The 16,484-nt window shown below is 39.7% G+C and overlaps 2 protein-coding genes across 31 annotated transcripts in view; one reads left to right on the top strand and one right to left on the bottom strand.

Moving 5' to 3' along the window:
- ank2 (ankyrin 2) overlaps positions 1-10,411 on the top strand; it is a 148,423-nt gene extending 138,012 nt beyond the window's left edge. For all 22 annotated transcript variants that reach the window (XM_023345555.1, XM_023345549.1, XM_023345563.1 and 19 more), the window contains 5 exons: positions 83-166; positions 256-420; positions 4,487-4,675; positions 4,825-4,916; positions 7,596-10,411. In XM_023345555.1, the coding sequence (XP_023201323.1) occupies positions 83-166; positions 256-420; positions 4,487-4,675; positions 4,825-4,916; positions 7,596-7,806 (741 nt within the window). In that variant the 3' untranslated portion in view covers positions 7,807-10,411. The remainder of the gene's footprint in view (positions 1-82; positions 167-255; positions 421-4,486; positions 4,676-4,824; positions 4,917-7,595) is intronic.
- A 2,337-nt stretch (positions 10,412-12,748) lies between these two features.
- The window catches only part of LOC102220401 (calcium/calmodulin-dependent protein kinase type II delta 1 chain), a 130,042-nt gene continuing 126,306 nt past the window's right edge, over positions 12,749-16,484 (bottom strand). For all 9 annotated transcript variants that reach the window (XM_023346310.1, XM_023346309.1, XM_023346313.1 and 6 more), the window contains 2 exons: positions 14,043-14,271; positions 12,749-13,958 (listed from right to left, as the gene is read on the bottom strand). In XM_023346310.1, the coding sequence (XP_023202078.1) occupies positions 13,955-13,958; positions 14,043-14,271 (233 nt within the window). In that variant the 3' untranslated portion in view covers positions 12,749-13,954. The remainder of the gene's footprint in view (positions 13,959-14,042; positions 14,272-16,484) is intronic.

Here is a 16,484-nt window from a genome sequence, read left to right as displayed (position 1 = left end):
GCCCTGCCTGAACCCAGGCGGGACAAGATCATCTTAGACAGATTGCCACCAATGGTATTCTGCAACTGATTTGTTTCTGCAGGCAGATATCCTGCCAGACATTCCACCACAGACTGTGACTGAAGAGAAGTACACAGATGAGCATGGCAACATGGTAGTGAAGAAGGTAAGAAATGCAAGACAATAACAGAGAATCCAAACAGTAGGGTGCCGACCCTCTCACCGTAATTGTCCATTTGCATTCATCATCACCAGATCACGCGGAAGGTGATTCGTAAATGTATGTCTCCGGATGGGTCAGAAACACAGGAAGTGAGCATTGAGGGCTCCCACCAGGAGATGGTGAAGATAGAGGAAGGAGATGCTGTGTCCAGAGTGGCAAAGAGAACTGTGCTTCACAGCAAGGGAGAGCAGAAAGAGGTGGGTCCCATTTCCCGGGCTATCTCTACAGTCGGAATCAGACCCTTACCAAATAAAACCAGACCCAGACCAAATAAAACAAATTTTTTTCTAAAATTAAATCAGATTAAACTTTGCGTTTTGGGTTTGTTCGAATGAACAATTTTTTTTTATTTGCTAAATACAGATCCACCCACAAATTATCTATCCACCTTATTCCTGGGAGGCTTACTGGGGAAACGATTATGGGTCTTACTTCCGGCGCTTAGCGGAAGTAGCAGGATTTCATTGTAATTCGTAGAGTTTTTTGCTAATCTATATTCATGATAGAAATTACATCTCTCTTTTTGGTTATAATATTTAGTTAAACTTGTTCACGGACACACCGTCTGCTATCAGAGAGCTGCTCAGTACAGAGGATCGTAATTGTGAGTTTAATCACGGGGAGAGATAGGAACACCATCATTACGTTTTGTTACGGAATGACCGTGAATTAGCAGCGCTGCTAGCAGCTCGTTTCTCTGAAGAACTGACAGTAATAAAGAAGAGAAAAGCAGAGAAGCTGGTCAGAGATCTGAGCTGACGTTCTGCGCAGACAGTGTAAAACACCAGAACTACATAATATTAGCTTGGTGTGATATGAATTTTATTTTTTGTGTGAATTTAAAAAACAATAAAGTTCATGATCTGAGTCTTTATCATTATGTTTGGGCCAGGACCATTTTTTATAAGACAAAAAAATATATATATATGGGTTTGTTTAGTCCATCACAACCAGAACCTCGAGGTTCTCCGGTGCTGACTGTTGCTGCAAATCAGCGGAGAAACAACCGCAGCTGCTGCACTCCAGACCGTAATAGGGAGAATCTCCCCACTGGGCTAGAACCGAATCACACATTAACCTGTTATAGAGAACAACTTGCCACTGGAAAGTGTCTGCCCTTTCGGAGCTCAGTAACTGTTGTGCTGTTTGTGGCTGTACTTTAATAATCAGATCAAGTTTAATTAGTGGCAGCAACAGGTGTGTCTTGAACGGCTCCCAAAACAAAAGCGGTAGTTTTCATCGTCCACCGACAGATTAGGAAACAAAAAGAATCTGGCTAAAAATTCTAAACTTGAACAGAGAACCCAAAATGCTTTATGTGATCATTTCATTGTGAGAAGTCAAGGGAAGAAAACCCGCGTCTGCATCTGAAGCAGGGTTATTTGTGGCCATTTCTTCAAGTCGCCATCCCTCCCCACTGTCGTAAGGACAGATACAGGAAATCCTTCCTGCCACATGCCATCTCACTGTACAATAAAAGCTAAATCACTGTTCTGCACTAATCAGTCCAATTTTGCACAACTGCACTGTGGCACACTTGCTGTACATATATTTACATATACATATTGTATCTGCATTTTTGAATCTATGCAAGGACTGCTCTAAGCTGCTTTTTATATTGACAGCATGTTATATTTTATTTTTATTTTGTCTATATTGCTACTTGTGTGTCTTGTCTCTATGATGCTGTAACTGCGAAATAATTTCCCTGCTGGGATGAATAAAGTAATTCTATTCTATTCTATTCTATTCTATTCTATTCTATTCTATTCTATTCTACTCTATTAGCTGTAGGTAGCGGTAAAACAATATTGCCATATGTAAGCTGTAATAGCTGGAGTTCCCACATATTTTATAGGCTAAAACCTCTGTGGAAAGTCAGTTAGCGAGTTGCTAATATGTAAACAAATGGCGGTTCCGGTTAGCGGTGGAAGACGCGCCCATAAACCATGCAAAACCTCATGGGTGCTATGAAAAAGATGGTTAGGATTGAGTAGTGCCAAAACATGGACTTTGTTTTAAGCCACTTTATTAACCAGTTTGGTTGTGGGCTTCGAATCATTGGGAGAGCCATTTGGACCCTTAACTTCTTTCCTGATGTTTTTAGATGTAGATTCAATATTTTTACATATTGAATACATCATGATGGCATCTATTTCATGATGTACAACAGTTCCTCCTCCCATGGTGTGGGCCTGATTGGCAAAACAGGCCCACACCACGATGCTGCCACCCTCTTGAAAAACTGTGTGAATTGGTTTTTGTTAAGCAGACGTGTCAACTGGTTCTTCTCTGGACTTTTATTTTGAGGAATCAAGGCAATGAGAAATGAGAATCTGTAGCAAGACTTCAAAATTTCTCTTCACAGACAGTCTCCATCCAATCTGACTGACTTTAAACTGAAGGATGTCCAATAATGTCAGTTTGTAGAAACACCTTTGACTCTTTTAGGGTTTGTTTCTACCAACTTTTTAACATCTACAAAGTGTTGACTCAAAAAGAAAAACACAAAATATTTCTTAGATTTTTACATAGGAAATGTACTGACAGTAAGGTTTCATTTTTGTTTAACAGTCATAATGGTGGCCAACCACTACAAGTATAAGATAAGATAAGAGATAGATAAGATAAGATAACTCTTTATTGTCATTGTCACAAGAACAACAAAATTTAACTATAATATAATAATATAATAATAATATAACTATAATGTGCTGTGTTGGTTTATCATTTAAAATTCCATGAAATAATGAACATATAACACCAATTCACAACAAATATCATCTTTAGGTAAAGAAGGCATTAAAGTTTGTGGGTGTGGCTTGACAAAATGCAAAACTCTTTTTGGGGTATGAACAGGATTGCACTGTTTTAAGGTTAAGTTCTATATGCACAATTGATCTATTGCTGTTAGGCCTGTCGCGATAAACGGTAAATCAATTAATCGTAAGATAAATTAAAACTATCGACGTCATTTTAATTATCGGCTTTATTGTCTCTTCCGTCCTTTTTCTCTTTCTGTTGATGACACTGAATGAAAAAAGGCTTAACTCCGGTGCTCTCCACTGACCCTCCTTCCTCATTTTACTTAGTGTAACGCCCAGCGCACGAGCTGTCGGCCGATTGTCTGCCCATTTTCAAAACCTGACTGACCACACATTAGCCGACAGAAATCCAAGGTTTAACGGTTCGATCGGTTCGTTCCTGCCGTGTGGTGTCCAACAATGGGCACAAAATATTGGCTACAACTCCAGTGAACTAATTTTAAAATCAGGCATTAATCAATGCTTTACTACAGTCTACCTGCAATGCATGTGGCTAGTGTCAGTGTAAAGTCCTGACTGAATGAAAATCATTAGAACCTATTTATGTCACGTTAATGAAGAACAGCTGAAAAGTTACCGGGTTTATCAACTGCGGTAGCAATTTCGCTCCAACTCCTCCTCTTGTCATTTCTATATTCTTTGCATGTTGAATAAACATTAATGTTGTTTCCACATATCATCTCCAATGTCCGCTGGACTTCGGGTTGCGCCGTGTCAGCTGTTTGGGATTCCCCGACGTAATTTCCCCTCAGAAAACACTGAGGAGAATCCTGGCTTTCTGATTGGCTACCTGTCACATTCAACAGGTGTAGTTAAAGCGCCCAGTGGGTGAAAACCCCTGATTTAGATCGGAGCGGCAACGACGATCTACCGTAACACAGCACACAATCTTAGAAAGACCAACGTTTTAAGATTGTTCTAAAGGGAAAAATAGGAGCAAAAAATCATGTAGTGTGAATTATTGCATCAGGTAGTCGATGTGCCCATCTTCTCTATTTAAATCTAAGTATTACTGAAGGGCAACATAATATACAGACTTCATAATCTGCACTCTTTTGGTTGAATGCTGTATTTATTTCCACTTTGGCTTTATGTTGTTTAGTTTTTTTTTTTCAAGTGAGTTTTTTGTTAATGGAGACTGAGAATCCATTTTATTTTTGTTTTTGGTTGTTTTGTTTATTTTGTTTATCATTTCCAGTGTTAAATATTTTTTGAAAATAAAGTGTATCTTTCTTTGGCAGGAAATCACATGCATTATTACGTCATTTCCATTAAATCAGTGTAAAAGGGTCTTCAAACAATATTATCGTTTATTGCAATAATTTTTGAGACAATTAATCGTTGAGCAAAATTTGCTATCGTGACAGGCCTAATTGCTGTGTTTAATACTGTGGAAGTTCCCCAACAGTTCCTTGGTGTGTTTTTGTTCTGTCTCCAGCTGACCTTTTCTGAACCCCTGGCTCTGGGTGCCACCACAGTATCAGAGTTTGAGATGGAACCTGTTCAGGGTCGAAAAGTCAGCAAAGTTGTCAAGACGACCGTGGTGAGGGGTGAGAGGATGGAGAAGCAGAAAGGAGACCCCTTGTTGTCTGCAGACCTCCCCTCAGCCCAGGAGGACTTTGAGAAGGTCAGTGTGTCCGAATAGAAAAGTTGAGATTCTGATCTGCTTGTTTTCTTATCTCTTATATGCAAAGTGTGATGTTTTTCAGTTACCTGTTTGCTGAGCAGAAGTTTCTCTACCTGATGTGTCTCCTCTCCCTCACTTTTCCCCTCCAGGCTTTGAGTTATGCTGGAGGTTTTGGCAAAGTGCTGCTGCCTCATGTGGTAGAGAAGGAGATGGTACAGGAGGACGGTTCTGTGGTTAAAAGGTTGGGCTATGTGAAGACAAGCTGTTAGGCATGGTGTGACTTCCCCTTCTTATCTTCAGTGCCTAAACTTTGCAAAGAGTAAAGTTTTGGCTCTTGATTTGTTCAAGTTTTGAACTAACTGATTGCTGTTGGGGCAAGACACAAATTCTATGAAAAACTAAACTCACTTTTTTGCTGTAAATCTGTTCTGTCAGAGCTTCTACCCAGGATGCATTACTGTATACTGGAGCAGTATTACAATGAAATGAAATGTACCCGATTTTGAAGAGAGCGGAAAATCATAATATTTAAATGTGGCAAGTGTGATGAGTATTTATATTTGGTCTACTTGTTCAAGACTGGCAAATAATTCTGCTCCTCAAAGAAGGAAAGCAGGGTTTGTTCAAAGCTTGGTTTGATCTGAGTGGAGAACTTTCCAAAGGGTCACTTAGTTGTCAGAGCCTTAAGATTCTTAGAAGCCATGGTCAACAAGGTACCTTTAGGAGTTGATGACATTTTCTTTGAGATCCAAAAGACACTTGATGTTATGGGGTTGTTGTGGTTGACACGTATCTCAGTGTTACAAGCAGGACTGGTATGGCAGACAAGATTGATGGTCACAATTTGTAATAATCCCAAAGGAAAATACATGTAATTCAAACTATTAAAGTTTCATCAAGAAGTTGTTATAGATGTTGATGACTATTGCAAGGATCTTCTGTGTTAAGGTGTACCCAAAGAATCTTCAGAGGTTCCAGCACAAAACCAGCCTTCTTTATCTGCTTATTGGGCTTTTTTAAGCCTCTGATGCTGCTACACCAACCCAACAGATGATGGCAGAAGAGAGCGCACTCTCCACAGGAGGCAATTTTTCTGCAATCATTGAAGGATCTAAGTTTCCTCGAGAAGTCCAATCTGCTCTGTCCCTTTCTGACCCTGAGCTCATCCCCAACACAATGTTGGACTCCATCAAAGCTGACTCAACAGTTCTGTTCATGGTGTTCATGGAGGGGATCTTAAGATGCCAATTGTGGAGAGGAATTTAGGAAATGTATCTCCTGAACCTTCTCCAGTCGTTCACGGCTGTGTCATCAATACATAATGTTTGTGGTTGAAGTTGGGTTTTATGGTTTGCTGTTGGGGCAAAAGTTGGGATCATAAGAGCACATCATTGGATGAATTCAGTCAATCAATCCATCAGTATTGATCCCAAAGGGAAATGAACCAGAAAATTTCTGCAGCCAGAATCTTCTTCATTTCAACATGAAAATCAGCAATGCTATGCATAAGATGGGACTTTAGTTCCATTAAGAATAATATAGTAATGATTTATTGTCTTTTTATCTATATTAGAAACATAAAATAGAATGAGGAAAATAAGTATTTGAACACCTGTGAAAAGCAATATTAATATTTGGTGCAGTAGCTGTTGTTTGCAATTACAGAGGTGATTGCAAACAAACCAACAGCTTTGGTTTCCTTAGTTTTTCACCAAGTTTCACTGCAGCAGAGATTTTGGCCCCGTCCTCCACACAGATCTTCTCTAGATCAGGTTCTGGCCATTCCAGAACCTCTTTGGTTATCCTGGCTGTGTTCTTTGGGTTATTGCCATGTTGGAAGATCCAGCCACGACCCATCTTCAATGCTCTAACTGAGGGAAGGAGGTTGTTCCCCACAATCGAGACATGGCCCCAGTCATCCTCTCCTTAATAAGTGTAGAACACCATGTGCAGAAAAACACCCCAAAGTAGGGTGCTTCAGTATGATGGTGTTTTTGGGATGGCACTCATCATTCTTTGTCCTCCAAATACGGCGAGTGGGATTAACACCAAAAAGTTCTATTTTGGTCTCATCTGACCACATAACTTTCTCCTCTGGATCATCCAAATGGTCATGAGCCAGAAAGATTATAACCCTGAAGATTATAACTCCAGGTTTATCTTTCAAGTGTTTCTGAGTTTTATTGCAGTTTAATTTGAATTGAAATTAGCGCTTTAGAAATTAACTTCCACTAAATACAATGTTGGTGTAGTGTTGGTTAGTGGAGCTAATATTTAGGATTAGCAGCAGCAGTCAAGATTAGTACTGGATGGATTGATGGCAAGAGTGGTTGACGCCATCCTGCCTCTGGTCTAAGGACATGCAGTGTGAAACACTTCAGGACTTAATAAAGCTTTATACCACTTCATACTTTAGGGTTAACACAACTAACGTTTTAGTTTGTGGTGTCGCCACTGATCACAGGATGTGGCAGCAGATTAATCAAGTGAACTTTTTAGTTTTGTTGGAAATCGGAATTCTGGAAACCAAAAATGTTTTACCAACCTCAAATGGTAGAATCCAGATTGTTGGGAATTTGAACTCACGTCTATGTTTGGTTTATGTAATTATTCATAATTGTAATCAATAAGTTCTTGTCAATTAAAATATTAATAAAATTAAATATTCTTTAGTTTTTAACTTATGAACTCTCACGAAGGAATGAATTCAGATCAGCAGAAGAAACTCTTCACACAACAAGGAGTGATCATTTCTTAAGAGTCTGAGGATTTATTAATACAATACTAAATCAGGGAAATAACATGCCGTTCCATGTTGCTCTTTTTCCCTCCAGGTCAGTCAGTAATTAAGTGTGTTCATATGTTCTGACCTGACCTGACTGTCAGTCTCACTCCTCTTCATGTCTGCTTCCTCCTGCAGAAGCCAGATGTTTAAGTCACGCAGCCAGAAGAGGACCGTGGTGAGGGATGCCCAGGGGAAGCATGTACACCTGGAACGTCTGGACGACACCCCGGACGCTCTGCAGCCTGATGCCCTGCAGCAGCACTTGCGCCACCTGCTCCAAAGGTACTGTGAGGATGACCAGGAGGAGGAGGAAGATGAGGAAGAGGAGCAGGAGAGCCATGACTGAGCAGCTACTTCCACTGAACTCTTACTACATTTTCCGAAATGTTTGGTGACGTTTCTCAGAACCAGATGTTCTCCTCTCAAGTTGTTGGTTTGTAGATTTCAGAACAGGATTTGTGCTTTAACAATTTTTTTCCCATTTACATTTTTGACCAAAGAAAGCACCTCTCAAAGTTTTAGATCTTTTATTTCATAGTGTTCAGTTCATTGTTGTTCAAGGGAGCTTCTTGCACCTCATTCATGGGCCTCTTCTTCAAGAACTTTTGTAAAGATTTATACATAAAGAAGATGAAAGGAATCTAGATGTGGCTGGACAGAAAATCTACAAATTGTTACAGCATTTAATACAGCATGAAAACCTGCTGTACATGTACTGATATAGCTGGAGAAATTACTCATAACATTACTGTTCCATGGAGATAATAAAATGGTGATGTGTGTGTGTGTGTTTCAGAGCCAAACCTATATCATCATAGCTTTTATCTTCATCATGCATCAACCCTTATTTCAGTTTAAGTCCAGTGTGTCACATTGTAGCGTTGTAGAGCCTCCTCTGGCATGTGACTGTAAATAGTGTGTTTATTGAAAAAGAAAGTAGTGATGAGGAATGTGTCACCTGGAGCACCTCTCCCCACCCATAGGTTCTACTTTGTTCTGCAAACTGGAATTCCAAACTTTTAACAGCGAAAAGTCTAAGTCAGATTTGCTGGTCAATACAAACTCATATTTCTCTGAAGACAAGTTTATGAAGAAACTGCTGAATGGAATTGGCTTTGAAAAAGACTTGTTAAAGGCTGGGGGTTATGTGAGGTAGTAATCAGTAGTCATTCCTACTTGTGCAGTAGAGCAATGTTTTATTGGCCTGGCCATCACTTTTGTATGTAGTTCACTTGATTCTTATTTCCCTTCAGTGCTCAGTCTCATTGAGTTTCATTTCTCTCATAGATTTTCTACCAGGCCAATCGGCAAACAGGAGATATAGTGAACGGTGACGTTGATTTTTCTGCACTGTTTTAGAATTGTAGTCTATCTGTAGTTTTAGCAATGGCAGCGGAAGAGAAGGAAGCTTTCAAATATCAAAGTAACATTAACAGCAGCATCATTTAGATCAGCTCTCCTCTCTTCACAGTGGATCAAATCTGATCGTTGTTCACAGCACAGCACAGGAAAGCTTCTTAGCATAGAAGTGGCACATATGTAAAGGGCAAACATTAGCAGTTGGGTAAAATTTAAAACTTCAACACAATCCATGCCTCCAGGAAGCTATCGTTTTGTTCTCTGAACGAAGTGAAGTGGCTGGTTTTTACCAGGATAACAATTTATCAACATGAGTTTACTTAGAAAGACAAATTAATGAAAGCAAATAGTTGACAGCAAAGCAGATTTCCACTTCAAGGTCCTGGTGTTCCTCTCAGTTTCTACAAACTCAAGCTGCTTAATCCTGACAAGCAAATGCCCCATTTCACACTATTTTTAAGAATTTTTCCTCTTCAGCTTCTTTGGGAAGGAATTCTTAGACATAAAGTAAAAGAGAAGAGATTTATCACCACAACAGTGGGCAGTCGAATTCTTTAAAACTAGCTTTGTTGTTTTTGTCAACATCTGCTTCTTTAGCTGCTGTGTGTTTGGCGCCACCCTCTGTCTGGGAGCCTCACAGGGACCCTGCGACAAAATGTACCTTATACATGGGCTTTGTGTTGAAGTGGACAGCAGAGCTTTGAATCAGGTTCTCTGAAGCAAGTCGAGCTCAGACGTCCCTAGGCAACACTGTAGTAATTATAAAATGTGATCATATTTCATGTGTTTTGTTGCTGCTTGCAAAGCTGGACATCTGCATTTCTATATAAAATAGTTACAAGTGGCTGGTATCAGTCCACCTGATCAGCTGAGACTCGTTTTTCAATCTCTGTATAATCACAGGTAGAAGCAGAGGGACATATGGGGCTATATGGTTAGTTTGACTAAATCTGTCTGATTTAGCTAGATAATTAGCTAAACAGACTGATTATTGTTAATTCTGAAGCTGACGACCAACTAAAATCAAAACTGTTCTTCAGTCCAAATCAAATCTGATTGTCCTGAAACAACCTTTGTGAAGGACCTGAGGTTACGAGGTACTGTTGTTACCACTGTTCACTCAGAAACCAGCTGAAGTCCAGGCTCTTTCTTGCATGTCATCACAAATGTTTCCTTTCTTATTTATTCCCATCATTTTTAGACCTGCAGCACCTCGAGCTGACAGTGTGTGTTTGGTTGTGTGTTTGAAAGGGTTCAAAAGCTGAATGTAAATACTGAAAATTGACATGGTGTGTTTTTTGTGCTCTGGCTATTTTGGTTTTGTTGACCAGACTGATTAGGTGCAGTGATCACTTCATGTTTTACTTTGCCACTGAGTGTGATGGAATGGCAGAACAAAACCTGTGGTGTCCACAGCAGTCAATGATAGAAGCATCTTGTTTCCATGGTGATCTCAATATATCCATATTAACAATGCAAGTATCTATGCGGGCATGTATGACTGAATTATAATAAATGCACTTGAAACGTCAAAAGGCATAGCAGCTGCAGTGTGTACATGGCAAAACAATAAACTGTACATGTGCCCAACAGGAAGTGATGTCATTATTTTCTAATTGAGGAGCATTCAACTTAAATTGACATATTTCCATTTTCTAAGACTGGAAGCCTGACCTGCCAATTCCAATTTCGGCGAATACGAGGGTGTTTTTTATTCCGAAAGTCAATACAGATAAAAAAAAACCCAACAAAAACAAAAACAGTCTGACTAAATATTTAGTCAGCGGCTAAATATTTAACTCTAAGCCAAATAAAACCTCAAAGGTTGAGCCCACTTTGACAAGTGTATTTGCTTATTAGTTAAATATTCACTTTGAAGCTAAGTGTTTAGCTTCATTATAATTAGATTGGTATAGCTCAGAGCTAAATATCTAAATAAATAACTAACTGAATATATTAACATGATGAAAATATGACTTTGAAAAATAAACTAGTTTCCACTCTTATGATGGGTTAATAACCCAAATTATTGTAGTTAACTTTTGATTGTGTGACTTTACACTACTGCTGGGTTTCAGATGACGTAGAATCGACGTCACCCAATGCAAATTGAGGGCAAGAATGCCCAAAGTCTGAGTCATGTACAGTTGCTCCAACTGTTCTTATAGATAATGATATTATAGATTAACGTTATTTTCGTTTTGAACAAAGGGAGTTAATTTTAAAAAACCTACAAAAGACAAAGAGAAAAGTGGATCAACAATCTCCTGCTGCCCAGTATATCGCCGGGGCACCGCTCCCTGCCATCAAGGACATCTACAGGAAGCTGTGTTTGAAAAGGGCCGGGAAATTCACAAAGGACTCCACTCACCCAGCACACACACTCTTTTCCCTCCTACCCTCTGGGAGGCGTTACAGAAGCCTACGGACCAGAACCACCAGGCACCAGAACAGCTTCTTTCCCACAGCTGTCACGCTTTTGAACGCCTCCTGACATAAAACATAAACTATAAGGACTGTACTCCCCTATCCTCTCATACAACAATAACACATGGACTATTCTCACACACACACATCATGGACTGTTTTCTTCACACACACACATACAACCTGTAAATTTTATCTGCCATTATTTATCTTGTATTATATTATATACATATATAATCCGTTCCCTAACATTCTTGTATAATCTGTGCATATAGCTCCCATATTTATATTTATACACAATATCTATATCTCTTGCTATAACCCCTTATAGTCCATACATACATAGTCTTGTACATCTGTAAATAAATATTTATATCTCGTAGAGCACTTCTGGATAGATGCAAACTACATCTCGTTGCTTGTACTTGTGACAGTGCAATGACAATAAAGTTGAATTCTATTCTATTCTATTCTAAAAGCAGGAGGTGCAGAAACTAACGATGCCACAGTTTGCAGCAACCACTTTCCACCAGGTAGCGATCGCATCGTTTAAATTGTATTTTCGAATATTTTATATTTATTTTGGATATTTTCGGATAGTTACTTAGTTACCTTACATTTATATGCAAGGTAAAATATATTATTTTTACTCCCCAGCTTGGTAGTCTGCAGAGTGCTAATGTTGTTAGCAGCTAATTCAGTGCCGAGTCCCAGACAGAAAATATATTTATTCAGTGGGACATTCATGCAAAAAAAAAAAAAAAGCTAAATAAATTAAATATAACCTACACAGCATACAGTCACAGTGAGCTGTGACTATTCCCCCACATGTCTGGACACAAACATGGGATTTCTGTAGGTCGCTGTGAAACGTTGAACTTGAATCCAGCGTCCTACGACTCAACAACTACGTACAACTCCAGCATGAATTTGGGTTTACAGAAGCTAAATAAATTATTTACGAGGAAATCCAAGCTCATACAAGTAACATGGGTTAGTTCATTGTTAGCGGTAGCATAGACTAATTACTATGCTACCGCTCACTACAACTCACTACTCACCAGGCAGAAACCAGTCGGTCCTAAATGATTGACCCAACCTGAAACTATAATTTTATTCTCCAAGCTTTTGAAAACTTTCACCTGGCTCATCATATAATATGAGGTCTGCAACTCCAGATAGTTAGTTATGTGGATCGTTGCAATACCGGGTAAATCCTCAAGATGATAAGAGAAGTCTTTTTTTTTTACCGAGATAATATGGATCATATCTTAAATATACCCATATTTTTTCGCAATACCTCGTCTGCTCCAGCCCATTTAGAGAATTATCGTACTCGCTGTGATCCATTTTGCTCTGTTTTGAACTAAAGAAATCCACTTCCAGACCTACATCTGAATTTCACAAGTCATCCAAGCCAAGTGTCTGAAACCCAGCAATAGCTGCGGTGGGTTTGAATAGTAAATACAAACACTGAAATTGATTTTAAAAATGCACATTTGTTCTAAATGACATTTTATTTGACATTTCCTTAATGCACATTAGGCTTGGCCCATCAGTATATTGTAGAAAGCATGATGTGATTATACCAAATAACTCCGTGAAGTTGTATAGACAAAAGAAAAAAAAGGGAAAAAAATCCAACAATGAAGAAAATGATCAAAGGCCCTGAACATCTCACATTTTGAGCCCATTTCCCTTTAATCCCATGGCGCCACCACAATGACAAGAATTAAGCATAATAAGAGGGTTATTATGATCATTATGATACTCATTTCCTATTAAATGAATAACTAAATAATAATAACTGAAACCTTAACCAAAAGTTGTCGTGAACTTGTACTTTGGACCAGGTGCTGAGAAACGTTGGCAAACAGTTACGACAAAGGAGGGAATCACAAAAACCGGAGCCTAAAAGAGGAAGTTATCAACAAACATCAATATCACATTATAAAATGTAACAAATTCGAACAGAGAAAATTTTCATCAAGAGCTACTCACTGTATGAGAATATGTAAGACTCTAGAAACTCCATGTCAGCTTACATTCTCACAGAACAGGCTCCCCCTACACCTGCAGAGGTGGTGGCAGTTGAAGGTGACAAAATATCAGGTTTTACTTGACTTTCCTTTTAGACAAACACCTAATACACTTGGTGGCACTAGCAAACCAGAGAGCTGAATGGATTTTCACTTTAAGGATGGATTCAAGAAAAAGTGCATTGATCACTGAAACTTATTTATCAAAGCAAGCTTGACTCTGAGCATAACAGATGGCAGAACTGAAAAGATACATGAGCAAGAAGGAGGTACAGTGTGTGACATTTTGGTCATTGTGCCTCAGCGTTACATAATATATGAATACATGGAATGCTAAAAATTTTTTATGAAGTTTCACATCTTAACAGCCTATAAAATGACCAGGCAGCACCTGAAAGCACCCCTGTTAAAACATACAGATCTAAAAGAGGTGAAACCAAAGCTCAGGTAATAAACACACAGCACACATTCTCACTACAAAATCATTAATCCCTCGATTGACTTCTGTTGACTTTTCAACATGAGTGCAGCAGCAGCTACAATATGTAAACAACACACTGAGGGTGGAGCTATAGCAAAGGGATTGGCTTTGGGATGTTGGGTCCACATGGTGGGTGGGGTTTGGTCAGCTGTCTGGCTGGAGGCTGTTTGTGGTCCAAGAGTGTCACCTCAACTGCAACACATTTCACATGACCGTTAGATAAAACATGGTTTCACTTGATTCGTCACCATGTGGTTGTGCACCATATTTTCGTACTTGGTGGGAACGGTGAGTGAGCCGGAGCGGTGGAAGTGGATGTTCTGCCACTTGCTATCACGGCGGTGCCAGATGCGGGTCTCCTCGGACTGCATGGTACGCGGCATGCCGTTGCTGTCGATGTACTGTGTGAGGCGGATGTAGGCGATGCAGGCCGCCTCGTCCCCGATCAGGTGGACGTGGGGGTTCAACAGGATGGTGTGGATGGGCAGTTTCCCCTTAGACAGAGCTACGGAGAACAAAAGTAAACCAACCGGAAAACCTGAGAAAACCCATGAACATACAGGCGATCTTCTTAATCTTTGAGCAGTGATGTGATAAAATGGAGATCTGAGATTCGACAAAATACAGGTAGACTTTTTACCAGAAAATTTCACAATGCAAACATGAACATCAAGTCTTCAACCCAATGCTGAGCTCCAAGTAACCAGGTAACCAAGGGTACAGAAGCTGCAGTAGCCAAAACACTTACAGAAGCTACTGCATCACAGACAGCAGCTAATTCAGTGAAATTCAGTCCAGTCCAGACTGTAAACCAGCTGATCTTCTTTCTTTTTATGGCAGTTCAGTCATGTTTGCCTTACAACTTGAATAAGTTGGTCAGGCCATGAAATTAGCATATCATATAAAGTTCATTTTCCAGAGCAGGATTTTTATACCTATATTACCATGAATGATGTGATATGTGCCACAGTGCTGTGACCATACAGTTATACAGAAATATTTGTCTTGTGTCATCAGCATGCATGGTAAAAAATGTAACACTCTGAGAAAGGAAAACAATATAGCTATTGAATAATTTAAAGTGTATGAATACTTTTTATGTATGCAATCACACATTAGCAGTATATAACCTCACCAGTCACTTTATACACCTGTCCAACTGCTCATTAACACAAATGTTGAATTAGCCAATCGCATGACAGCAACTCAATGCATTTAGGCAAGTAGACATGGCCAAGACAATCTGCTGCAGTTGAAATCGAGCATCAGAATGGAGAAGAAAAGTGATTTAAGTGACTTTGAACATGGCATGGTTGTTGGTGCGAGACGGGCTGGTCTGAGTATTTCAGAAACTGCTGATCTACTGGAATTTTCACGCACAACCATCTCTAGGGTTTACAGAGAATGGTCCAAAAAGAGAAAATATCCAGTAAGTGGCAGTTCTGTAGGCCAAATGCCTTGATGATGCCAGAGGTCAGAGGAGAATGGCCAGACTGGTTCGAGCTGATAGAATGGCAACAATAACTCAAATAGCCACTCATTACAACCGAGATATGCAGAAGAGCATCTGTGACTCCTGTCAGCTAAAAACAGGAAACTGAGGCTACAATTCGCACAGACTCACCAAAATTGGACAATAGAAGATTGGAAAAACGTTGCCTGGTCTGATGAGTCTCGATTTCTGCTGCATCATTCGGTTGGTAGGGTCAGAATTTGGCGTCAACATCATGAAAGCATGGATCCATCCTGCATTGTATCAACAGTTCAGGCTGGTGGTGGTGCAATGAGGTGGCGGATATTTTCCTGGCACACTTTGGGCCCATTAGTATCAATTGAGCATTGTGTCAATGCCACAGCCTACCTAAGTATTGTTGCTGACCATGTCCATCCCTTTATGACCACAGTGTACTCATTTTCTGATGGCTACTTCCAGCAGGATAACGCACTGACATGAAGTGTGAATCATCTCAGACTGGTTTCTTGAACACGACAATGAGTTCACTGAACTCGAATGACCTCCACAGTCACCAGATCTCAATCCAATAGAACACCTTTGGGATGTGGTGGAACGGGAGAATTTCATCATGGATGTGCAGCCGACAAATATGCAGCAACTGCTCAATGCTATCATGTCAATATGGACCAGAGGAATGTTTCCAGTACCTTGTTGAATCTATGCCATAACTTAAGGCAGTTCTGAAGGGGGTCCAACAGGGTACTAGCAAGGTGTACTTAATAAAGTGGACAGACTGCGCAAAAACTTGACTTGTGAAAAGGTTACTGAAAGATTTTTCTTTCAGCAACACGTTCTCACTCCCGACTCGTCATATATTGACGCTTGGGCAGGTTCCCTCAGCGTCACATATTGACGCGTCGGGTACCCCGTTCGCGTCAATAATTGATGAGAAGGGTTCTCTCATTGAATGCTGTACGGCTCCCTAAGCGTCCAAAACAGACGATCTAGGAACAAATAAGATGACGAGTCTGTCCTATTTTTGTAAAAGGCACACAATTCGTGCATAGCAGATGTATTTGTAGGTTTTTAACAATTTAGTTAATTTTACTTCAGTTTTAAAAGATCCTCCGGTTCTCTGAAGCCGCGATTTTATCTACATTTCTGTTTATTTTTTAACAGCAGACACGAATTACACCAGTTTCACTGATTTCATCGTAACGTCATGATTGTAAAGGACATAATATTCTAATTTTTACACAATA

Source organism: Xiphophorus maculatus, chromosome 14 (assembly GCF_002775205.1).
Source record: "Xiphophorus maculatus strain JP 163 A chromosome 14, X_maculatus-5.0-male, whole genome shotgun sequence".
In the NCBI taxonomy this organism is placed as follows: domain Eukaryota; kingdom Metazoa; phylum Chordata; class Actinopteri; order Cyprinodontiformes; family Poeciliidae; genus Xiphophorus; species Xiphophorus maculatus.
This window is presented reverse-complemented; position numbering and strand designations above follow the sequence as displayed.